This window comes from Nicotiana tabacum, chromosome 15 (assembly GCF_000715075.1).
Source record: "Nicotiana tabacum cultivar K326 chromosome 15, ASM71507v2, whole genome shotgun sequence".
NCBI classification, from domain to species: Eukaryota; Viridiplantae; Streptophyta; class Magnoliopsida; order Solanales; family Solanaceae; genus Nicotiana; species Nicotiana tabacum.
In genome coordinates, this window is record NC_134094.1 from 21,922,996 (window position 1) to 21,948,974 (window position 25,979).

A 25,979-nucleotide genomic window follows, 5' to 3' on the forward strand; every position below is an offset into this window, starting at 1 on the left:
GCGCTTTTGGAAAAAAAAACTCTCAAAATAAGCTGATTTTTCCAGCTTGGCCAAACAAGCTATAATTCATCTTGCTAGGTTATCTAATATGTATTAGGTATATTGATCTTGCTAGGTGAATTGGGAATTTTTTTGTTTTGGTGTGGAAGTTTCCAGCATCATGCCTTCTTTTATTCTTCACGTCTTTTATGGTCATTTGTAAAGTTTTTTTATTGCTTTTTATTATATTTCGTTAACTTCTATAATAGCATTTCATGTATTTACATCACTTCCTTTAACAAATGTTTTCCCATAAAAAGAAAGAAAAACAGAGGAAGGAGCCAAAACTAAGGAAGGAATTTGTACGATTAAAAAACAAAATACTTGTACAATAGGAAAGAACCAAATCCAAGAAACGAATGATCTCGATATTGCAAATGGATTTGATGACAGAAACTCATGGACGAGCAGGTTAAAAAAGAAAAAGGCAAAAGGCAAAAGGGAAATAATTTAATTAAATTGCTTCTGATCCAAAAACAATCTCTCACCAGATACATTGAGTAGTTAAATCTTGATTGTTTGGGATTTAAAATCTAAACCTGAAACATCTGAAAAGGCATGAACTCCCAAATACCCCCTTAACAAAAATCAATCCTCAGAACCCAAATTGGAAATTAATAGAGATTTGCCTCCTGGTTAGATTTAAATGCTATATAAAAGCATACTTTTGCGATTCAACAGAAAAATAATTTTGTTACAGAAAACCTGGAAAGCAACATCATATTTTTGTGCTAATCGACACAAAACACACACACACAGAGAGAGAGAGAGAGAGAGAGAGTATTGGTAATAGTCCCCTACACGAACTTAAGAATACAACTACACAACGTGGTCTACAAAGAAAGGAAAAGATGAATCAAGGATTCTCCTACAATAGCTTAAATTAATCAAGTATACTCCTACAATTGCTTAAATTTCTCCTTCAAGCTAATATACAGAAGCTTCAGGTCTACAAACTGCCTGGTCTACGTATCCCATCATTTACCTCTTTGCTCTCGTCTTTCTCACATTTCTGACTGGTCTCTTTCCTTGTTGCTTCACAACTTTGCCATTCTTTGCCAACTCACGTACCAAACCCGGTTCCTCCTGTGATAATTCTTCACTAGGCATCGAAGCAGCTGGACTGTCGGTTGTTTCGTTCATTTCTGGTACATCCACAGCAGATTCGCTAAGAAGCTCACACTTATCCTCGACTTGGGTAGATTCAGTCAATTTCTGCTGAATCGACATTCCTGGTTTAGGCTTCTCACCGCCGACATGCACATTGTTTTGTCCTGATGTTAGACCTGCAGACAAACTGTCGACAGAACCAGCATTATTGCGGTTCCAGCTACAGAAAACTAAAAGAGCTACGCCATTAATTTTTTACCTAGCTTCTATTTCTATAGATGCATATCCATTAGAACTTTGTGCTGCATTTGTTTGAGTCACCTCATGTGCATCAGCGCCAGTTATACGAAGACCTGAACACGTAAAAACAGTTAGATGTGTAAGAGAAATTGTCCTGGTAAGAAGTAAATAGTTAACTTTTGAACCCATTACTTCGAATTAGCTTCACATCATAAAACCAACAAACATATTATAAAGAATGGCCTCAAGTACCATCACTGTGCTCTGAGGGGAAAGCTGGACCATTGGGCCTGTGCGATTCACAAGCAGCATGCTCGCCAACCCTACTTACCTCAATACCCTGTAAAGCTTGAATAGTATTAGGACAAGAGTATAAAGCGAACATGATATTCTGTTGTCCATACGAGATGCTATATTTTTTTAGTCCATATGTTGCAAATACTGAATAAGGCAACTGAAACCCCTAAAACAATTACCTGATCATGGAGCTGAACGGAAGAGGCAGGATTTAGAGGCTGAGTGATATTTTCTCCATCATCTTGTGTTATTTCCACATCTGAAAGGGGAAAAGATGAGGTTCTACAGAAAGCGAGTAATTTGCAGCAGAAAGAGGCAAGATTAGAGCTTAACACACCTGACCACTTAATTGGTACATCTGACAGTTTAGTAAGTCTCAAAGAACTTGAGCTATTTATCTTCTCTCCGGTACTAGTTCCTGTCAAATTACCAACTGCAGATTTTGGTTCTGCCTTGAAAGGGCGAGCACGTAACAGATCCTCGGTTGCTTTTGACCGTACTTTTCGTATTTCATCATGAATATTCCATGAGCCAGATGCAAAAGAATTCTTTTTCTGTGATCCAGTTGCAAAACACATATCAGAAGATAGCAACAAAAAAAAAAAAAAAACCAGTGTAATCCCATAAATGGGGTCTGGGGAGGGTAGTGTGTATGCAGACCTTACCCCTACCTTATAAAGATAGAGAGGTTGTTTCCGATAGACCCTCAGCTCAAGGAACAGTAGAGATAAGATAAAGCAACCAAGTAGTAAACAAAGGTGACAACAATGTATTATGGTGACGAGCGTGAACGACACAACAACAACAACAACAAACACAACATGTAATAATAAAGACCAATGACTAAGATAATATAAAAATAGTCTTAGTACTACTGGTAAGCCTAGGAGGAAATAATAGAAAATTGATAAAGTAAAAAGGGTTTACTACTGCTTGGTAGCTGTTGCATCATCTTTGGCAACATGACATGCCCGATTTACTAAGTTCAGAAGCATGGAGCCTCCTTCAAATCACTACTCAAGTCATAAAGTGTGATCAAAGGTATAGCTTGGACGATGACATAATATAAGATAGAGATTTCCGAGGAAAAAGGTATTGTCGAGGGAGGAAGGTTTTAACAAAAGTGTTTTACCTATCAACCAAATTCAAACAAACACGTCAACTGCGCACAAAAAATGGAACACTATCTAAGCAACAACTAAACAGGAAAGCAGGGGCGGATATACCATGTATCCTACGGTGTGAACCCAGTAGCTTTTGTCCAAACCTTGTATATGTATTAAAAATCCACAAAATATCTATAAATATCTGATTGTGGACCCAATTATTATTGTACATTAACTTAAGGTCGTCATAGGAACCCATAAACTTCAAATCGTGGATCTGCCTCTGCTGGCAACCATTAGGAGAAAAAATTCACAGTAAAAGCACCAAGACGTTTTTGAGAAATTCTTGAAGTCAACATGATAAATCTCCGAAGAACTTTAGCTACCTTTATTATAAGCAATAACCCAAAAATCAAATAATGCAAAATTACAAAACCGATCATAGTTCTTTCAAAATGAAAGCAACACATAAGTGCCTAGGGAAAATGAACCACTCATGAGACAACAATGCAGTAGGAGACACCAAAAGAGAGAGAATGCAGTAGGAGGGAGTAATGGAAATTTTATAAGCCTTTTAGAAGTTTAGTCTGCCACCTGACAGAGGTAGGAAGTTTGGAATGGGAGAGACAAAAACAGTCATCACAGAGTATCCGAGTACTTCCCTCCACCACCTCCCAAAAAAAAAAAAAAAAGCAAAACAATTCCGAAATTTGTAGATAAAGAAAAAGGAAAGTAAAGCAGAATTGTAATAAAAAGAAAGCAGGAAAATAAAGAACCATTATTCGACACCAAAATATCAAATAGATGCACCATGATTTAGCCCTCTAGTATACAAGGAAAAGTGGAAATGACAAGCATGAAAGGCTGGATTTATGACAGCTATTGCATCCCCTTCCATTCTATCCTAGGCCATAATTACTCATTCTTTACTTCAGGCATAGAACATTAGAATTCTCCTTAGCATCCCTTCTTCACCTAATGATAAGATATGCTCTTATTCAAAAAACGAACTCAACTAAATGGTATACAAGACATTAAAGCATCATCAATTTCTAACGACGATATAAACTAAAAAGCACCACGCTTGTGAGTACTCCTCTATTTCTGTCTGGCGATCGGTCAGCATAAATATGCTTGGATTCACACCATATGATATTAGTCAGTATATACTGTTAAAGCATGTGACCATCTCATCTAAAAGTTTATAATGTTAAAGAGAGCACACTTCTATTATTTAGTTATCTCATCAATACACCCCCTCATGTGTGGGCTTGATTCTTTTCATCGCCAAGCACGTGGAGATTTTTTTGATAATGGGTGGCGGTGAGACTAGAAGCCAGAATCTCTTCCTCTCTCTGCTACCATGTGAGAAAGAGAAAATACACGGGAGAGGGAAGCTTCATCATTCTCCTAAGCTATTGGATGTTTAAACAGTACAAACAATTTTCTAACCTAAGAAACAAATTAAGACTACATGACTACAATTAAACAATATCTCCCTAATTGATTCTAACGAATATACACAATATTCTCAACAGCATCTAAGCAACCTTTCTTCTTTGTCACCTTCTCATCTTATTTTTTCAACTTTCTAACAAGAAAATAGCACCAGTCTCCAATTTATTGCTTTTCAAATCCTTCAAATCAGTTCTATCTGAAATAACTAACCAAATTTCGGCTCTTTGAACCATCAAATCTTGCAATGGTAATTTAGGACATTGTTGTCTAATGTTAGCAAACCAAGGTTTAACCACCATTCCATAAATATTATTTCTGAACCATAACCACCATTCCATACATAAGGGTGTACATCCTCCAAATTGAAGGTGAAACGGCAGCAATGAACGCGATTCCGAAATCTTCAAATACCTTTAAGGAAGAAGAAGAATCCCCAGTATACGGTGTTCCTTCCTCAAAGAGCTTTGCCTTCAGATGTGAGGGGGTTCCAAGTCCACTCTGATCAACAGTAGGAGAGGCCCATGGAGGACGAACCTTCATATATGACCTAGCCATATCTACCGGTGAGCCAAAAGTATCATCCACCTACGTTACACAAGCAAGATATCAAAGACAGCATCAAGACAAGTTATTGCATAGGCTCCATTGCGTATCACATAGCTGACAGCAGTAAAAATTAGAAATCTTTGTTCAGGCAAATATTACATAGGAAACAACTAGCAACAATAAGCTCCTTAACGTAAATGATGAGAGCTAGAAGTAGCATTAATATTACAGATAAAATACACATATAAACAATGATTCTGATAAAGTACACATATAAACTACGCAACTAATTCAAGACTAAGCGGGAAAGAGACTGTCTCATTTTTCAAGTTTCCAGAATCAATTTATACTCAACACTACAATGACCTCTTCTTAAAGTTTTTTTTTCGTATTTACAAGCTAAAGTACGTAGAGACTCAAGGAAAATAAGCTTAGTGTTACGCGGCGCCTTCCTGAAGTTCCTTGGAAGGGCGACGTAAGGCTAAGCAACCGATGTCAGTACGGTTGCTATGCGCCAACTGAGGTTCCCTCCGTACGCTAGACTAGATTGTCAGTGTCGTACGGGAAAACCAATGTCGTGAGCAATTGAGCAGCGGAAATGAGCAATGATGATGAAAGATGATGATTGTATTGATGATGATGATTGTATTGATGATGATGAAAGATGATGATTGTATTGATGATGATGATTGTATTGATGATGATGAAAGCTATTACAAAATGCAATGCGGTGTCGGGGGGGGAGACACTAGTACAGAGAATTGTTTGAATGCTTTGGTTCCCTTTAATAATGCTTAAAAAAAATAAACCAAAGTTACATGCGTTGACCTATGAAAGCTGTAGAAACACACTGAAAATGAATGAAGTAAAACTACTCTATAATTACAATGAAAAGGACTTAGTCTTCTACAAGGTGGAAGCAAGTCCGATGACAGCAACTTTGCCTTGAGCATCAAGGTCTGCGCGCGCATTGCTGTTGGCGCGCGCGGCACTATTTGGATTTGCCAGCGGCTGGGCGCTGGTGCTTGGCATTGGATCTGCGAGCGGGGCACTGTCTGTGCGTGCGGCGTTGTTGGCAACATGATGGTTTGTGCTCGCGGCATTGTCGGTGCGCGCGGCACTGATGGCATTTGCCAGCTGCTGGGTGCTGGCACTGATTATTGGTGGGGCGACAGAGACGCATGCGCGCTTGTCACTTGGCGCTGCCGAGACCACGGGGCCGACCGTGGCGCTAGGCGTTGGGAGGCTTGCCAGGACACCACGGGGCACGTCCAAGGGGTCATGGGTTGATGATGGAAAGCAGCCCATGACATTCTCCCCCACCTGAGTTGGCGATGTCCTCGGAGCCTTACTAACCGGATGATGATGATTGGTTAGGCTCTTGTTGGCTGGGAGGTCTGTTCCCCTCGGTGTTGTGAGGTGGCTTTCTGAATGATCTTCCATGTATTTCTGAAATGCTCGGAGGCGGCTGACATGGAAGACTGGATGGATTTTCCACCAGGCTGGTGTGTTCAGCTGACATGAAGAGTCGAGCTATATCTTCTGCCGATATGTTCTGTGGGGCTGCGATGAAGGTAGCATACTTGGGAAATTGGTCTACTACCACCATAATGGTTGCAAGATTGCCGACCTTGGGTAATCCTGTGATGAAATTCAGGGAAATGCTTTCCCAAGGTCTCTGTGGGACTGGTAGCGGCTCCAAGAGTCCCGCTTGTGCTGAGTGATCTGACTTGTCCTTTTGTCATGCTTGACAAGTCTTCACACACTGAGGGGCGCCATGAGTCGCTAGATGCCGATGATCTGATGTTTGATTGATGATGTTGAGGGCAGCCGGAACCGTAGGTTCAGGTCTTTTGATTCCCTTCTTTGACTGCATGGCCGAGATGTTTTCAGCGGTCATCTTTATGGGTATGCACGGTATGGTGCGGGGTTTGGCCCCATTGTCTCCCATCATTAGGAGCATGTTGGCATATGGTACCGGGATGGTGTTGGTTTGCATGAGGAATTCCAATCCCACTATCAGTTCGAAGTCATCGATGATAGCTATGCGTAGGTCGAATGTTCCCTTGTATGGGCCAAGCTTCATATTCCACTCACTGGGGAGATGGAGAGTTGATAGCCTTGACAAGACCCCTACTCTTTTTCACCGCTAGACCGAGGCGTTGCACCTGAGTTGAGGCCAGGTAGTTGTGGGTAGCACTCGTGTTTATCAATGCTCGAATAGGTTTGCCGTTTACTTTCATGTCGACGAACATTAAGGTCCTCTTTTGTGTGGTGGGAGGCCTCTCATCTGCCTTTTCTTTCCCTTTCTTGACGATTGGGCATGCGTTCTTCTTGGGGTTACCAGCACTGGTTCCCGCCAAGGTATTATGAATGAAGCCAACAAATGCGTTGAAGGCACCTACTTGTTCTGGGCCGTCTGAGTCGTCAGTATCTGACTCGCCTCCAACAGTCTGTTGAGCATTGATTTGTGTATTGGGACATTGATTGTTCCAATGTTCCCCGCCGCAATGACGGCACTCTGAAGGGGGCTTTCTCCCCTGATTGTTGTTGACTGAAGCAGCATTGTTGCTGCTTGAGGAAGGAGTCTTGGATTTGGATGCACCTCGATCTCCTCCGTTTCTGTTAGGGCCACCGTTGCTAGGTTGGCTCACGTTATATCCCCCTCGGACAGGCGGCTGGGACCTATCCTTCTGAGTTACCAAATGATAATCCCCAAGGCACACTCTGCAGCTTGAATGGCCTTGGGCAGGGTATCTACCCTTTGTCTTTGCAGCTCCATACGAGCATGAGGTTTCAAACCTTCTATGAATGCAAACAGTTTGTCTTTGTCCCCCATATCCCGTATGTTTAGCATGAGTGCGGAGAATTCTCGCACGTAGTCCCGCACCGACCTGGTGTGGCGGAGTTCACGCAACTTTCTCCGTGCGTTGTATTCCACGTTTTCGGGGAAGAACTGCAGGCGTATGGCTGCCTTCAGTTCTGCCCAATTGTTGAGAGTATCTTCACTAGCCCTGATGGCTTCGTATTTGACTCGCCACCAGAGTTTTGCATCGCCTTGAAGATACATGGCAGCAGTTGCTACCTTTTTGGATTCTTCCAACTGTCCTACGGCATCGAAGTATTGTTCGATGTCGAAGATGAAGTTTTCCACTTCTTTAGCATCCCGGGCTCTGTTGTATGGCTTTGGCTCCGGAATTTTAAGCTTTTGTGGCATGGGGGCAATGTTCATGGCACCCCTGATTTGGTTTTCGCCTCCTTTGAGCAGGCTTTGAAGGGCAGCATTAACAACATTGAGCTGGCCTGTCAAGTTGTCGATGGTTTGCTGCATGACGGTCAGTCTGTCTGCCTCTAGTTCCCGATGGGCTAAATCCTCGGCACGCTCCTGTTGGAGATCCTCGAATTTGCCATGAATTTCGGCTGCCTCGACGGCTGCCGTTTGCCAGTCTTCCTCAGAGTCGCGACTGATGTTTGCTATGTCAACTTCGGCCTGCCGCATTCTGCGGTCCAGGTCGTCCAACCTTTGCACTAGGCTGGTTTTTAGATAAGGCAATGTATCCACGATGGGCCGTAATGCGTCAACCGTCTCTTGAAGGGTCGTGATGCGATCCCCGTAATTCACCATGGTCAGAAATGGTGATGATGGCAATGAGTTCCCTCGTCCGATGTCGAGCCTAGGCTCTGATACCAACTGTTACGCGGCGCCTTCCTGAAGTTCCTTAGAAGGGCGACGTAAGGCTAAGCAACCGATGTCAGCGCGGTTGCTATGCGCCAACTGAGGTCCTCGCCGTACGCTAGACTAGATTGTCAGTGCCGTACGGGAAAACCAATGTCGTGAGCAATTGAGCAGCGGAAAATGAGCAATTGATGATGAAAGCTGATGATTGTATTGATGATGATGAAAGCTATTACAAGATGCAATGCGGTGTCGGGGGGAGAGACACCAGTACAGAGAATTATTTGAATGCTTGAATGTTTGAATGCTTTGGTCCCCCTTAATAATGCTTAAAAAAATAAACCAAAGTTACATGAGTTGACCTATGAAAGCTGTAGAAACACACTGAAAATGAATGAAGTAAAACTACTCTATAATTACAATGAAAAGGACTTAGTCTTCTACAAGGTGGAAGCAAGTCCGACAGCAGCAACTTTGTCTTGAGCATCAGGGTCCGCGCGCGCATTGCTCGCGCATTGCTGTTGGCGCGCGCGGCACTATTTGGATCTGCCAGCGGCTGGGCGCTGGTGCTTGGCATTGGATCTGCGCGTGGGGCACTGTCTGTGCGTGCGGCGCTGTTGGCAACATGATGGTTTGTGCTCGCGGCATTGTCGGTGCGCGCGGCACTAATGGCATTCGCCAGCTGCTGGGTGCTGGCACTGATTATCGGTGGGGCGACAGAGGCGCATGCGCGCTTGTCACTTGGCGCTGCCGAGACCACGGGGCCGACCGTGGCGCTAGGCGTTGGGAGGCTTGCCAAGACGCCACGGAGCGCGTCCAAGGGGTCATGGGTCGATGATGGAAAGCAGCCCATGACATTAGGTATGTGAAAGAGAGGACAGAAATCTGGTCAAGAAACTACAGGAAGACATTCGTGCCAGTGAAGAAAAAAATACTGTAAACAATTTCAAGTTAATAAAGCTGGAAAATCATAATGTAGTAAATTAAAATAAACCATGAGATGGTTGCAAAATGAAAGACTTACACAGAGAGATAAAGATTTTACTCACGTTTTTAACTCCAGAGCTTAAACCTCCGTGAGTAATATCTAAACCCAATCCGTCTCTCTTTTCCTCTCTCTTTTCCTCTAACCATTTCCTTGCTTCTACAATTGCACGACTGCTGAGATCCAGCGTATCTGAATGAGACATAGATGACTATTCAGCTTTTATGCAAACACTCTACGGGAAGAACGGCAGCCATACCACATGAAAGATTCTTTGAATTATTTTTTGAGAATGAAATATTCTTTATGTTATTACCATCTGCAATTGCTTGATCAGGTATTGCGGAGCGCAAACCAAAGCTGCCTTCTCCTTCTAGTGATGAAAAATCAACAACCCTGGAGTTGATGATTGTTACTAACCTATCACGCTCCTTCCTGCAAAGTTAACATTAGAATAAGGTCGAGAAAGAAATTTAAACAAAAATAACCATCTTTTTTTCCGCCCTCTTTTTTCTATTTTTCTCCCCATATTTTGCTCGAATGCTACACATGCATGTCATCTGACTGTCAAAGGTTGGAGTCCTATTCAATTTTCCATTCAACTTGCATCAATCCACAGCAGTATTTAAGGACAACTCGCAAAGGAACGATTATATTGAAGACAAACATACAAAGAAGAAACTGTCTTTTTTTTTCTATGAAAAACATAGACATGCATACATTAAAAAGAAGCAAAAATATGCAAACTGTATGCTTATTTACAAACGTACATGTAAAGGGATGAATGGACTTTTTAAGTGAAAGTGTTCTTCAGTTCTAGGGCAAGTACAAGGTAATAGCATCTACCACCATATTCAATGCAAAATGGGCAATCACCAGTATTACATGAGCTCAGCTTCTGGTATGACACTTACCACAAGATGTAGCTGTTGAGAGAGCCCTACCCGCTTTATCTAGTTGGACTTGCTTATCGTATGTACTAAACATGAATCCCATTTTCCTCAAACCTGCTAATATCAAGTCTAAACCTTTTCTTCCAAATCGCTAGCAGCCCAGACCTGTTTCTTACTCGTCTTCCCCCCACCCCCACCCCCACCCCCCTAGTGCAGAAAGAGGAAGAGCAACCACATTACTATATTCTTCCTTGCTCGTCTTCTTCATTTTCTTCCCCAACAGAAAATTGAAATTCCAAACTCCATATTCTGTATTATCTCAGATTCAGAGATTACTTCAAATTTCGGAAATGACACAAGTAGGCAGAACAATTTCTTGCCACAGTAGTTTACTGTTCAAGTAACCTCAACTGTACATTTTTATTACTTTATTTGTCCGGTCCAGCTTGCACACCTTGACTATTCCACCGAGTACTTGCTACCTCCCACCAGCACATGTACGAGTAACTCTGCTCACTAAGTCTTAGGTAGATGGAAAAATATCACCTAGTGTTTTTTGTCTCTGTTGGGATTTGAACCCTAGTCTCTAAGGTTTACACCCACTTTGTTGACTAGTAGCTCACACCCTTGCGTGCATTTTTTACCCTTTGATTACTACTTAAGACATCATGTGGTAACAGTTGCCAGATGTGCTGGGAAATCTTTCTTCTGTTCAATAATTACTACATCCAATTTATGTGACACTTCCCATTTTGGATGTCCCAACACACTCCTACAGTTAGAAATATCCTAGACGACTTTCACATCATCAAAGTTAAAATTTGATTTAGCAATTCAGATTTAAAACACAATACATGGTATCCATCTACACCAAGTTTTCAACTACTACTTTCAAGCTTTTTTCAACTTTTTACAAGTAACTTCTTTCAACTATTGATAATAGAATATACAAGCCAAACTAACTTTTTAATCTCTGAACAGAGTCAAACATGCTGCATAAGCTGTGACAGACCATGTAATTGACAAGTATTAGAAATATATATGCAACTTGTTTTTATTAGGAGAAATAAGTATGCAATTAACATTCGTAAATCAGCTTGAGAGAGCAATATACATAGGTACTTTGCTAGATACTCTAACCTTTATGCAGCTATTGAAAGATTTTCCTCACTGCTCACTTTCTTTCTAGATTCTATATAACTTTCTTGTTATCCAATTCCTTCTTTTTAGTTTTTACGCAATCATAACATTTTCTTCATTCTTTCAATATTTGAAGTACACAATTAAAAAAAAAGTTGTATTAAAATCTAACACCCATTCAATTAGATAGTCTAAGCATCTTACTTTGTTAGATGGTAGGTCGTAACTCTGTGTGTGTGTGCGCGCGCGCGCATGTGTATGTGCGTATTTTATTCACTGAAGATATGACTACGAATTGATCTTCTAAATCTATTGGTATTTGGGTTCAGGAGCTAAACTAGCTTCAAAATTATATCCCACTGAAATTTAGGACAAGCATGAGGGTCTTCCTCTTGTTAAAACCAAACAAGATATGACGATAACAGATACAAAAAGAGAACCATATGGTTCAAAAATGACAAAAAGGGTTAAAAAGATATGAAAATAGGTGTCAGTTGATAGTACTTCAGAACACAAAAGAAAAAAGAACAATTTCAAATAGAATGGAAAAAGAGAAACGTAGCTCTAGGAAGAAGAGACGTTCTCTCAAATATTGCTAGATCTCTTGAGCATCAAGTGAAAGAGTAAATGCACTTATTCCTATGCATTGGAGGCATTGCAAACCATTTATATATTAAGAACTATGCCAATTGCAAAAGAATTTCAGAACCAGCTAACCAATTAAACATATTATGCTATCCCTGGAACTCAAACCATAAACAACAACTCAACCCCAAAATCAGACACAAATGACACCCATTTTCATCAAATTGCAGAAATTTTATAAATAAAAAAATAAGCCTGAACAAGGAAAACTCATAAAAAGTTAATCTCTCTTTTTCCCTATCTTTTGAGAAGGGTAATAAAAGTTGATGTTTGAAAAATTTCCCGATGACTTTTTTCAAGCCGACCTTCTGATGGAAAAGAAAATAATCTTTTTCTGGCAGGGGAGAAATCCTTCGAATTAGCAGACATCAGAGACGGTCTAACTCGCTGGCTCGTCCTAATCGAGCGAGGACATCGTTTCACTAGCAGGTTGAAGATAGATGATGAAAACCTCAGATGGGTTTGTGAAGCCCTCAAATCAGCAACGAGGAGTAAAGGAAACAGATGCAAGAGATGGGGAAGGAAAATACAATCGTATGTGTACAGAGTGTACCAGAACTTCAACATCTATGGTCGCTTTGTGCGAATCGAGTCTTGGTTGGGAGATAAGAAATCAATGGTGATTATCCCGGAGTCAGATTATAACTGGGGTTGGGGAGATGTGGCGGAGAAAATACTCAGGTTTCTGGGTAAACCACACAACCCAGTTTTAAACTGATTTGTAAGCATTGATAGATCCTATGTTGTTGCAGCTGATAGCAACAAATGGCCAGAGCCAGCACAGCATTCGAAAGAGGAAGATAATACTGTCAGAGGTGAAAAACTTCAGTTCCTTTCTAGCTGTTTGGTCGGAACATTCAATGACCCTTCAATTCGAGCCCAAGATGTGAAGTCATTCAACCCTGGTTCATTCGTAGATGGGGAATTCCAGCAGGACTCAAAGTTACACCACTCACCCACAATCAGTTCCTCTTTGAGCTCCCTTCTAGGCAGGAGGCGGAGAGAGTCAAAACAGGTGATTGGTTTTGGAATGGAAGGAGATTGTCTCTTAAATGATGGTCACCAATGGTAGATTCTAGACCCAATATACAGCAGCCAAAGCAACGATGGATTAGGGTTTTTGGCATTCTCTTACATGCATGGTCAGAGAACACCTTCAAATCCATTGGTGATAGGTGCAGGGATATATTGGTGTCGATGAAGATACCAAGAAAAGAACTCATTTTTTCTGGGCTCGAATCTGTGTAAAGATCTCAGAATTTGCAATACCTGGGAAGTTTGAGTTGAAGGTTGAAGATGGGATCTTTGAAATCGCCATTATCAATGACGGCCATACCAGTCCAGCAATCGCCGGAAAAGAAACAGTGGTACGGGTTATTGGCCAGGTGTCTGTTCCAAAACCCACAACTGCATTGAGTCCCACAAAAATAGTAGCTGACCAAACTACTACTAGGCACATGCCTCAGCACGTGGGGCCCCTGAAAGGCATCTTAAAATCACAGCCAGGTCCCTCTAACACTAAGCCACTTCATAAGTCACATTTTGTGGATCGGGCTTATTATAAAAAGGGCCCAATAAGAAGAAAGGCTAAAAAACAGGGCAAGGGGAAAACAAATGGAGTGGAGAAAGATTGGGCCGGCCCAATCTTTATGTTTTAGCCCTACTCTTTTATGTCATATGGCCAGCTCACCACAGGCCTCCTCTATCCAGACAGAGATGGAGCAAACCCTAGAGCTCATCACTGGAGCATCCGAGGAAACTTCTCACGAGGCAGACGATGAAGCAGACCAGTCACAATGCATGTCAATATCATCGCTCCCACGTTTGAAGCTGACATTTACTCTGGTTAGTGCTTCTGAGTCGGACCTCTCCTCCTGCAGTCAGTTTTTGCCACTTCCCTGGTACGAGGGTAGCTCTCAGAACAACCACTCAATTGTTGATCCTTCTGTGATTGAGACAACACAGTGGACAAAAATTGTCATGGCCAAGGCTTGCAAAGCTTTTGGTATTAATGTCTCGAGTTTTGAACATGAAATCCTTAACATGATATTGAGGATGGAACAGAAGAGGAAGGATCAACTTCAGCTTCAAAAAACCAAGGCAAGGGCAGATAAAAAATCGAAAAAGAAAGGGAAAATTGAGGTAAACAACCTTAGGGGTATGATTAATTATGAAAGAGGTAGCTGCAGTTCAGGAGAAAGGCTTATGAGGGGTAGGAAACAAAAAGCTCTTTCAGAATGAGAGTTAAAATTATCAGCTAGAATGTGTGGGGGTTACATGATAGTGGTAAAAGAAACACTATTAAATCTCTGGTGCAAAAGTGGAAGCCAGACATTTTGTGTATACAAGAAACAAAATTGGAAGACTGTTCAATTGCGATGGCAAGGAGCATCTGGGGTTCAAGATGGGTAGAATGGGCAGAACTCCAGGCAAATGGTTCTAGTGGGGGAATAACTATCTTTTGGGACAGGAGATTATGGACTTGTACTGGTGTTCAACAGGGTTTCTATTCTTTATCCACAATGCTTGAAGGGGTCCAGATGGATCTTAGGTGGTGCTTCACTGGAGTCTATGGGCCTCACTCCAATCGGGAAACATCAGATTTTTGGGAGGAATTGGCTGCTATAAGGGGCTTATGGAGTGAACATTGGGTGATAGGCGGAGATTTCAATGTATGTAGATTTGAACATGAAAGGTTCAACTGCATAAGAAGATCCAGAGCTATGAGAAATTTTTCTGACTTCATCCAAGATATGGAATTGATTGATCTCCCACTCCAGGGAGCCAAATATACCTGGTTTAGGGGAGAAGACTCTGCTCAAACATCTAGGATTGATAGATTCTTCATCTCAAACGAATGGAATGACACCTTTGGCTCTGTGAAGCAATTAGCTCTCCCAAAGGTTATATCAGATCACAGGCCAGTAGTGCTGGAAAGTGGTGACTGGTCAACATATCCTTCCTATTTCAAATTTGAAAATATGTGGCTACAACACGAGGGTTTCAGGGAAAAAATTGCAGAATGGTGGCAGAGTTACATGGTTAATGGTACCCCTGACTTTATCCTTTTCCAAAAGCTGAAACATTTGAAGAAAGACACATCCATATGGAACAAAGAAGTATTTGGCAAAATAGAAACAAGGAAAGCCAGAGCTTTGGAGGAACTAATGCTACTGGAGCAACTAACTGAAGGTAGGATCTTGTGCCCAGCTGAAAAAACAACAATGTTGAACTTAAAGATTGAACTACAGCAGCTCGCAAAGACAGAGGAGATTTCATGGAGACAAAAATCCAGGTGCTTGTGGCTTAAAGAAGGGGATAGGAACACAAAATTCTTCCAAAGAGTTGCTAACTCCCATAGAAGATACAACTGCACAGGCATGCTAAAGGTGGACGATGAAATCATTGAGGACAAAGATCTTATCAAAGGTGAAATACTCGAGTACTACCAGAATCTATACTCTGAGGATGAGGATTGGAGACCTACAGCACATTTTGAGGGTCTAGCGCGCCTAACTCCTGAAGAAAGGGTGGGTCTAGAAAATGCATTTTCAGAAGAAGAAGTGAGAGACGCTATAAACATTTGTGCTCCTGACAAGAGCCCCGGTCCAGATGGCTTCACAATGGCCTTCTATCAGAAGTCATGGGATACCATCAAGCATGATGTACTTGCCGCCATTAACCACTTCCATCAAAACTGTCACATGGTTAAGTCTTTCAACGCATCATTTATTGCATTGATCCCTAAAAGAAAAGGAGCTATAGAGCTAAGAGATTATAGACCTATAAATCTCATAGGCAGCATTTACAAGATTGTAGCTAAAGTGCTAGCTGAAAGACTCAAAGGGGTGATAGAGAAGCTTGTTTCTGGTCATCAAAATGCTTTTATCAAGGGGAGGCAAATAACTGATGCTGCTCTTATAGCAAATGAAGTTTTGGACTGGAAAATGAGAACTGGGGAAGCTGGACTTTTGCTCAAGTTGGATGTTGAAAAAGCTTTTGACAAATTGGGTTGGTCTTATCTATTCTCAATTCTTAGAGAAATGGGATTCGGAGAGAAATGGATCAAGTGGATTAGATACTGCATCACCACAGTCAAGTACTTCATTCTTGTTAATAGAAGCCCAGTGGGATTCTTCTCTCCAAAGAGAGGGATTAGACAGGGGGGCCCTCTTTCACCCTTCCTTTTTATATTGGCTATAGAGGGACTCAGTAAAATGCTTGAAAAAACTAAACAACTACAATGGTTTGAAGGGTTCTCAGTGGGTAACAACAGGAGCTCTCCTATTTCTGTGTCACACCTTCTGTTTGCAGATGATACACTCATCTTCTGTGGAGCAGATAAGTCTCAAGTCCTCTACCTAAACATTACTCTTATGATATTTGAAGCTATGTCTGGCCTGCACATTAATATGCTCAAGAGTGTTATCTATCCAGTGAACTCGGTCCCAAATCTGCTAGAACTAGCAGACATTATGGGTTGCAATACAGGCTCCTTCCCTACCACATATTTGGGTCTTCCTTTAGGTGCCAAATACAAGTCCACTGAGATATGGAATGCAGTAGTTGAAAAATTTGAGAAGAAGTTGGCTACATGGCAGAGGCAATACATATCTCTTGGTGGTAGGCTTACCCTTATCAATAGTGTATTAGATAGCATACCCACCTATTTCATGGCACTTTTTCCTATCCTAGCAAAGGTTCAAAAGCAATTGGACAAAATAAGAATGAATTTTCTATGGGAAGGGAATAGCATCAGTCACAAGATTCACCTAGTGAAGTGACACAAAGTCACACTTCCGAAAGCACTTGGCGGACTTGGAGTTAAGGACCTCGCCTTACATAACAAAAGTATGTTGATGAAATAGCATTGGAGGTTTAATCAGGATGATGATGGCTTATGGAAGGAGGTTATCATAGCAAAATATGGTAGACTCAACCATTGGTGTACCAATAGAATTAGAACCCCTTATGGCACAGGATTATGGAAGAGCATACACAATTTATGGGGAGCTTTCTCTAATAACGTACACTTTCAGATTGGTGACGGGGCCACTACAAAATTCTGGACTGAAAAATGGATAGGGGACTCAACACTAAAGGAAGCTTTTCCAAATCTCTTCCTTGTTGCAGGAAATCCAGAATCCTTTGTTGCTCATAACAGAGAAGGCAACACATGGAGCCCGATCCTCAGAAGGAACCTGCAAGATTGGGAGGTGGAGGATTACATAGACCTGCTAAAGTTATTGGAGAGCTGCACTATAAACACTCAGCTGAAGGACACACTGAAATGGGAAAACGCAAAGGATGGAACTTACTATGTCAAGGCAGGGTATGCTAAATTGTGCTCCAACAATATGATGATTGATCTATGGCCTTGGAAACTAGTATGGAAGACAAAACTGCCACCCAAAGTCTGCTGCTTCAGCTGGTTGGCCTTAAAGAATGCATGCCTCACCCAAGACAACCTTACCAGAAGAAACTTTCAACTGGCCAACAAGTGTTACATGTGCCAAGTTAACTCAGAATCTGTTAACCATCTTCTCCTCCACTGTTCAATAGCCACAGACATATGGAACATGTTTCTCAGTATTTTTGGTCTACACTGGACAATGCTATTCTCTGCCAGAGATGCATATGTGAGCTGGACCTCAAGGGAAGTTGGCAGAACCATCAAAAAAGTCTGGAATATGGTACCTGCAAGCATTTTTTGGTGTATTTGGGTCGAAAGGAATAGTAGATGTTTTGATGGATTATCAACTTCAATAGGTTGCTTAAAGGCTAGATGTTTGGTTAATTTGTTTCACTGGGCTAACCTTACTACTATAAAAACCTCTGATGTTTTCTTGGACTTTGTCAGCTCTCTAGTTTTGTAGCGCTTAATTGTAAATGAGCTGTCAAACTCACTTCTTTTGTAACTTTTGCATCTTCTTGATGCCTTTAATGATATATTCCACTTACTTCATAAAAAAAAACACCAAAAAAGGCCTCTAATAAAATATAAAGAGAATGTTTATCATGAGTGTGAATCATGGAAGAATCATGAGTCTGAATCACGAAAGAATCCAAATTTGAACTTCCTGTTATCCTTTTCCCAGAAAATTATACAAACTACATCAGCATGACGAGTTTCAAATGTTAGCAAACCCTAGAAGAACTACCAAACTGGCCAAAGGGAGCAGACAAGCGATAGAACAATAAAATTAACTTTAAGCTCCGCATCAAGTAAACTTAGGAAGCAATAAAAAAAATTCAAACAAATCAAGGCCAATATGACACTCGCATAAAAAGCTAAGATATAAAGTTAAAGTTCAAGAATAAGGTAAGTGAACTTCCACAAAGACTGTAGACGGAAAGACAGGAAAAATCACAGAAAGATAAGACACAAGTCTCATACAAAGAATATAGATCAATTTAACACTAATAAAACAGAAATTTCAGCAGACTAAATAAATAAAAGGTTTGTACTAACCTTGAAAATGTCTCCTGCATAAGTAGCTGCTCAATTAGGTGCTTCGTTGTACTTCTCTCTCCACTTAATTGAGGATCCTTCATTCCAAAAAGAAAGTTAAAAAGAGTATAAATATTTCTTTTTTGATAATCCAAAAGTAATTAATCATATTACACCAACTTGGTGTCGAAAACTTTGCAAGTAAATCTTTCGTTTTCAGCTCAAAAGTATCTACCCAACTCTACAAATGGTATTTTCCTTTTCTACAAAAAAAAAAAAAAAATGACGAGAAAGGGGCCTTTTTATTCTCCATGATGTGTTCAAAAGTGCGTCTATTTCTCTCTCTCCGTTAAACAAAAAAGGACATGTTGCAATTACAACTCGTGCTTCCTTCCTAGCCTTGTTCATCCTCTTCAATGTTCTACTTGCTAAGGTACTCAGTACTCAGTAGTGTATTCAATAACACTCAATTTATGCCAAAAAATACAAAAGTCCATAAATCATGAACATACTAGTAATGCATATACATATGATCAACATCCTCTTCTTGTTTTTTTTTTGCATAAAGATGCGGTCTCTTCTCTACATTATTGTTATGATGGCGTTTCAAATGCACAAACTCATAGTCGTGACAATATGTTGATGGAAGGTGATGGGACAAGGTAGACCTAGCCACCTAGGGGAGTAAGAGAATGAATTTTATGAGACGGATTCTCAACGATGGACAAGGTAGACCTAAAAATACATGAAGAAACGTTGTCTTAAAAGACCTACAATCTCTGGAATATTATGGAATTGGCCAAGAATAGAACACTATGGAGGAAAAGGGTCCATCTAGACGATACCAACTAGTTGGTATTAAGGTTGAACTATTCTATCACACTTACTTAAGGTCTAGTATTTACCAGGAATTTTATTCCAGTTAAAGATTTGTGTCCGTGTACGGATAAGCAAGGTATATAGGTAACTTCTTGCTTTAAAGAACCTCTAACTTGCCTCAGAAAACAAATAATTTAGTACTAAATGAAATGGACATGAACAGAATGCAATGCTTACAGAGTATTCACATGACCTAGCTCAACTAGTTTGGGACTGAATGATAGTTGATTGATTATTAGGAAGACATTCCATGTTGAACACCATGCAATAGACCTTTCTCAAGACACGAGTTGTATATAAATTACCATGTAGGCATTTCATATCCTTCTAAAATCTTTCTGTCCGTGATGACCAATGGAAGGATATGAAATGCAACAACAACAACCATTGGTCATCACGGACAGAAAGATTTTACAAGGAAACTATATTTTCTAGATCAACCAACTCTTTCCTGCGATTAACTTAGGAATCAATTTAAGATATAACCATAAAATCTTTATGAAAAAGTCCTCCAACTTGTCCAGTTCCTGGCCACGGTAAGGTCTCCTGAATTGTAGGTTCCACGATATGTTAACATTATTCCTGGTTAGGAAATTTGCCATCATTATAAACTTTTTTCTGTGAAACATAATTCACTTTCAATTTCCTAACTAAAATTAAGTAGTCTCCGATTCAACTTGCGCACAACTCGACTATTCCACTGGGTATCTCCTACCTCTCATCGACATAGGTATCGAGTAACACTATCCACCAAAGCTTAGGCAGAAGATACAAATCACCTAATGTTTTTTGTCTCTACTGAAATTTGAACCCTATTCTCCAAGTTTGCATTCACTTCATTGACCACTAAACTACTAGACCACTCCCCTCACAATGTTTTTCAACATATTTTCCCCATATGAGTACTTCTATTTATATAAGCCTATATGAGTATGTCATCTCTTCTAAAAGTTATTCACTCATACCACTCCCGTATTTTATAACAATTATGCTCTCCCATGAAGTATCATCTTTTAATAGCAAATCCCCATAGACACTTTCCTAACCGTGCTTTACTTTTTGGATAAATTCTAACTGTGCTTTATTGAAAGTAGTTTTTTTTGCGGTTACCTAGGCTTACTTCGAATAAAGGGGTAGTCACCTAGTTCCATTCCACAGGAGGATACTACTTCACTCCACTTGTGTAGAAATTCATGACTAGTTCTTCAGTTCTTGCCACTACTATTGGAATACAAAATAGAGAAAGATAGTATGTAGGAATATTGGATTATGAGGACTATCTTTCCTCAGAGGTAATAATCTCCTAACAGCACAGCTCAAAAATGAAAACAGGTAAAAATGGTCCTCTATTTTTCTCCTTTACATTGACAGAGGGCAGACAACAAAGGCGAACCACATTAATACATGCTAACCAACTCACCTATCAAAAAAAAAAAAGAACATCCAAACCAACGGTATCCCCATTAAAAAGGAAACCCTATATGCTACAGATAACTCTCATCCAAACCAACCGAACAAACTAGTATCACAAGGAGAAATATGGTACAAAATCACAAACACTTAAATATGCAACAGATAACTTTCACCCAAACCAACCGAACAAACTAGTATCACTAGGAGAATCATGGTACAAAATCACGCAATTCTTAATGCTTGAAAATCAATAACATAAGCAGATTTGTGAAATTACCTTGCTTAACTCATCCACTTCCAAGCCAATATCATTATGTTCTCTAGCATCATCCGCTACAATAAAAGCCAGACGTCAAGCTAGTCGAGGAACAAATAGAAAATGAGAGGACAATCCCATGAGAACTAGTTTTATCAGCCACTATGGTATTTGAATTATACAGAGATGAAACAATGCTAAATTGTCAAAGAGATAGTTAATAGTACCGGCACAAGAGAGCTTTACATATTTAAAGCTTGAATGAGGCATTCTTCCTACACATGTCAAGACTATATAATGAATGCAAGGGAGTTTCAAAATTCCAAGTGGCACATAGAACAAGCAATGCATCTCGACATGCATAACTCATACGCGGGATATTGCGAGCAATTTGATTTGAGGCAAAACCATAGTGCAATCGGCGTTAAGGGCTGCACCAAGTACAGTAGGCGAGATTTTTCCTACTACCTTTTACTTGGGGGGGGGGGGGTATAACAAGTCTCACCGCGTCTTTTTCAGTGCCCACTTTATTTAAGCGCTAAGAAAACCACACCATCTTGTACAAATGTTTAGACAAATACCATATACAACCTTTACTACATCTATATTTTTAATACAATTCACATGTGCAACTAGTACTTTTTTCCAAGTGAGGTCAATTCAGTCGAACCGCTTAGCTGAATGTGCATCAGTCAAGCGCAAAAGAATTGCTACACGCTTTTACTTGTCATTCCCTTTTTAAGTAACAAACGGGTCTCCTTTCTTCAAAAAGACAAGATAAATAAAATCAAATACTCAAAGGCAAGGCAGAGTTATAAACATGCAGCACTCACAGGTGTAATACCACCTAACCAATACATTAAGTCACGTCAATGTATCAAGTGGGTTTAACCTTTACTACATATACTATACTATATTTATGATTTTTAAGGCACGTATTTGCCTCGGGGCTTTGGTCTAATGGTAAGAGCGCAACGCATAATGTGTGGGTTAGGCGTAAGTCACGGGTTCAAACCCTACCAAAGACAAAAGCATAGTAGTTAAGCGGAGAAGGGCAGAGGAGGGGTCCATAATCCACTGAGTTCTGAACCGTGTCTCACCGCCCTTGGGAATTTCTCAGTTATTAAAGAAAATGTATCAAGCAGGTTTATCCTTTACTACATAATACATATACTAAATTTATATTTTTTCAGTACAAATTACATATGTAAATATTATTGTTTTCGCTGACCAGTGTTGTGAAGAGCGTGAAGCGAGGAAAAGCGACAAGCCCTTTTCGCTTAAAGCGAGAAGCGAAGCGCTCGCTTTTTTGAAGTGAAGCGGAATTTAAAAAATATATTAAAATAAATACTGCATAGACAACACATGTAACTGTAAGAAAAAATGGGCAGCATTTCAATCTTTTTATCACTGAAACAGTGCAACAAAATGAAGAAGAAGAAGAGTAGAAGAATGAGAAAGAAGAACTAAAGGGAAAAAAAATTCGCTAGCATTTCGCTGCTATTTGGACGCTGAAACAGTGAAAGAAAAAGAAAAAGAAAAAGAAGAAGAAGAAGGAAGAAGGAGGAGGAAGAAATCACATACCTGAGACCAAACTTGATGATCTTGAAGTGAAAAGTGTAGAAAACTTAAACCCTAGGCCGCCTTTTTCTTTCTCTGTTGTTGTTGCTCGATAGTGTTATAAAAAAAGACAGTTTTTTTAATTAAATATGTTGGTAGCCCAGTTATAAAGAAAAGCGCTCGCTTCTTACGCTTCGCATCGCTTCTCGCTTTTTCAGGGGAAGCGAGCGCTTTTGTAAATCTGCTACGCTTCAGCTAACAGAAGCGCCAGATACCTCGCCTCGCTTCGCTTCTCGCTTTAACGAGGAAGCGCTCGCTTTTTACAACCATGTCCCTGACTACGCGGATTCAATTGAATTCCCCTTTTCACTGAACATGCATCCACATCTATGTTACAAGATGTCTGTGTCCATAAGCGGATTCAGGATTTTAAATTTATGGGTTTTAAATTCTAGGATAAAACAACAACTTGGTTCGAGATAGATTATTTAGACATATAAGTGAATTTCTTAGCACAAATCCAAGATTTAGACCAAAGGTATTGCCAAACTCGTAACTTCAAAGAAAGATCCCCCCTATCAATGTCATAAAGAATGCTCAAGAAATCATGTCAGGTTCGGGCATTAAACCTTTATAGTCCAAACTTCATACTCTTAATTATCAGTTCCATAGTTCTTTAAAAAAAAAATAACCTTTTGAGAAGTTATTAACGAATACTCAAACAAATACAAAAACCATGAAAAGATAAACTTTTTACATAATACTCAAACAAATATCAAAGAGACCAAAATGTAAAAAATAAAATATAAAATTCCACTACTTTAACATGAATGTTAAGTGGTATTTTGAAATCTATCCCTTTTTAGATGACGAAAAAAAATTAAATGTACTAAAATCTCTCACATACAGACTAAACTAAAAACACCTAGCAGAATACTATAACATTTCCAGCAAAGTTGGTATTTTAAACAAAAATCGCAGAAATTAAGCCAACCTACTATAATTTATTTACAACACAAAAAACATGAAAAGAGGAACTTCTTACAAAGTACTCAAACAAAAAAAACAAAAAAAAAACAATTATAAAAAAAAAAATTAACACCAAAATGCAAACATAATACTCAAACAAACATCAAATAAAGGCACCAGAATGCACAAAAAGGGAAAATTCACTACTTTAAGATGAATATTAAGTGGCATTTCGTAATTAATCACTTTTTAGATCACAAGAAAAAAGAGAGAGATTTGAAGAAGAGTACCAAACATGGAATCAGCGTCGGAGGAAGACGAGGAAGAAGAAGAGTCGGAATTGAATACAGATGTTAAAATCTTCGCGGCGCCGGAGAGAATCGTACGCGTCGCCGGAACAACACGGCCGGTAAGCCAATTAGGGCTTTTAGGAAACGGTTGCTGTACTTCCGGCGGCGGCGGTGGTGGTGGTGGACGGTCGTATGGACCGACGGCGTATCTCTTTCGCCTATTCGTCACAATTTTTCCTCCGGAACGGGAATCCATGGCGTGGTAATTTCCCCAGAGTGAAAGCGGGTGTTTTTTTGTTGGTTTTCTGCGTTTTTGTTTTGTCTGAGAAAGAGAGGTTAAGGGGATTCAAAAAGAAGTTGCATTTTCAGGTTCTTTCTTGTTATCTGTTGGCAGTTTCTTTTTTCTTTTTTTGGTTTCTTCTGATTGTGCTTTTTTTTCTTTTTCTTTTTTGGAAGTTAAAACCGAAAGCTTAAAAAAATAAAATTTTGAGCATAACTTTTGAAATCCGAAATTTATTCAGTTAGCAAACGAGGACGAGTAAAAAAGAGAATGGCTAATACTCCGGGGTCATTTGGTTCACGGAATAAGGTGATATAAAATTTAGGATTAAATTTATATTATATTTAAAAAAGGCCTAAATATGACACTCAACTAAGGTTGTCCAACGTCCCATCCCATTCCGGTCCTGTCCCGTCCCACTTAATTTTAAACGGGATGGGCCCATGCTAAACGAGACACGCGATGGGACGGGATGGCCATTTCGTCCCGTTTATCCCGTCCCATTTCATCCCGTTTTGTCCCGTCCCGTCTCGCCCGTCCCGTCTGTCCCGTCCCGTCCCACCTGTCCCGTCCCGCATCCCTTTTTTTTGAATTATAGTCGTTGGGCAACGGCTATAATTGCAAAAAGAGCCGTTCCCAACGGCCAAAAACAGCCATATTTGGCCCCACCCCACCCCCAAAACATCCCCTTACCCCCCAAACTTTTAATATAATCCCTAAATTTATTAAATTACACTTTGGCCCTATTTTCTACTATAAATATCCCAATCCTTCTTCATTTCTTCCCACAAAAATAAATCATTCTCTCTCAAATCTCTTACATTCTATCTATATTATTCTCTCAATTTTCTCGCAATCAAGTGATAAGTTTCAAGTATTTGGACAAATTTTTGGAGCAACTTTCAAGCTTCAAATTAATTCTTTACGTATTTGGAGCAATATTTTGGGCAATTTCTTCAAGTTTCAATATTTAATCACGGTGCACTCGTTCCATCTCCTAATTTTAATATATATTTTTTGCGCATTATTTTAGTGCTTAATTTTTGTGTTTACTTTACGTGTTCTATTTTCGTATTTCATTTGTGTTTTTAATTTTTGTGTTAACTTTTTAAATTTAATTTCGTATTTAAATTATGGCACCTAAAAATGTATTTGGCGTATTTAAAAAAACTAGTAAAAAAAATAGTAAAGGTGAAAGTAGTAGTAATCCTAATCCTAGTCCTAATCCTAGCCCTTCTCCTATAATTAGAAAACATATAGATGAAATGACTCATGTTGATGAAACTTTATTTTTCCAACCCCGCATGTTATAATATTAATTTCGGAGAACAACTAGATCATGAAACTTTACAAAGACAATTTGATAATGATATTTTTATTGAGGACGAAGAAAATGAGGATGAAGAAAATGAGGAAGAAGAATTGGATGAAACACCCACTAGTCCCGCAACACAAGCTCCAACTCAGAGTCAATCTCGGTCCGGAGCTTTATCCCTTGTACCTCCTGTAAGGGATAAGCCTAAGGGTGAACGTCCCAAAACATCACTTGTATGAAATTTTTTTAAACATGATAAAGTCAATCAACGTGCTACATGTGAAATATGTAAGCAACGATTTGCGCACACCAAAAGTGGTGGGACGGGGGGTTTATCTAGGCACTTAGGTAGGGACCACAAAGCTTTATGGATACAAGCTAAAATAGAAGCCGGACAAATACCGGATCCTAGCACCGGTACTAGCACTCCT

The 25,979-nt window shown here is 39.9% G+C and overlaps 1 protein-coding gene across 1 annotated transcript; it reads right to left on the minus strand.

Annotated features, from left to right (window-relative positions):
• Positions 1–807: 807 nt before the first annotated feature.
• LOC107765639 (protein KAKU4) lies at positions 808–24,340 on the minus strand. The gene is made up of 11 exons (XM_016584304.2): positions 23,954–24,340; positions 21,156–21,211; positions 18,608–18,684; positions 9,774–9,892; positions 9,522–9,649; positions 4,662–4,835; positions 2,024–2,240; positions 1,866–1,945; positions 1,642–1,729; positions 1,409–1,502; positions 808–1,336 (listed from the first exon to the last, which is right to left on the minus strand). The coding sequence occupies exons 1-11, from the start codon at positions 24,207–24,209 to the stop codon at positions 1,021–1,023; spliced, it is 1,605 nt and encodes a 534-aa protein (XP_016439790.1). The 5' UTR covers positions 24,210–24,340; the 3' UTR covers positions 808–1,020.
• Between the last annotated feature and the right edge of the window lie 1,639 nt (positions 24,341–25,979).

Excerpts from the sequence above, each read along its gene's own strand:
- LOC107765639 (XM_016584304.2), bottom strand. The coding sequence starts at position 24,209 with ATGGATTCCCGTTCCGGAGGAAAAATTGTGACGAATAGGCGAAAGAGA. Across the intron at positions 9,893-18,607 it reads ATGCAGGAGACATTTTCAAG|GAAGGAGCGTGATAGGTTAG; the intron begins GTTAGTACAAAC and ends TTAACTTTGCAG. Across the intron at positions 1,337-1,408 it reads TCTATAGAAATAGAAGCTAG|TTTGTCTGCAGGTCTAACAT; the intron begins GTAAAAAATTAA and ends TTCTGTCGACAG.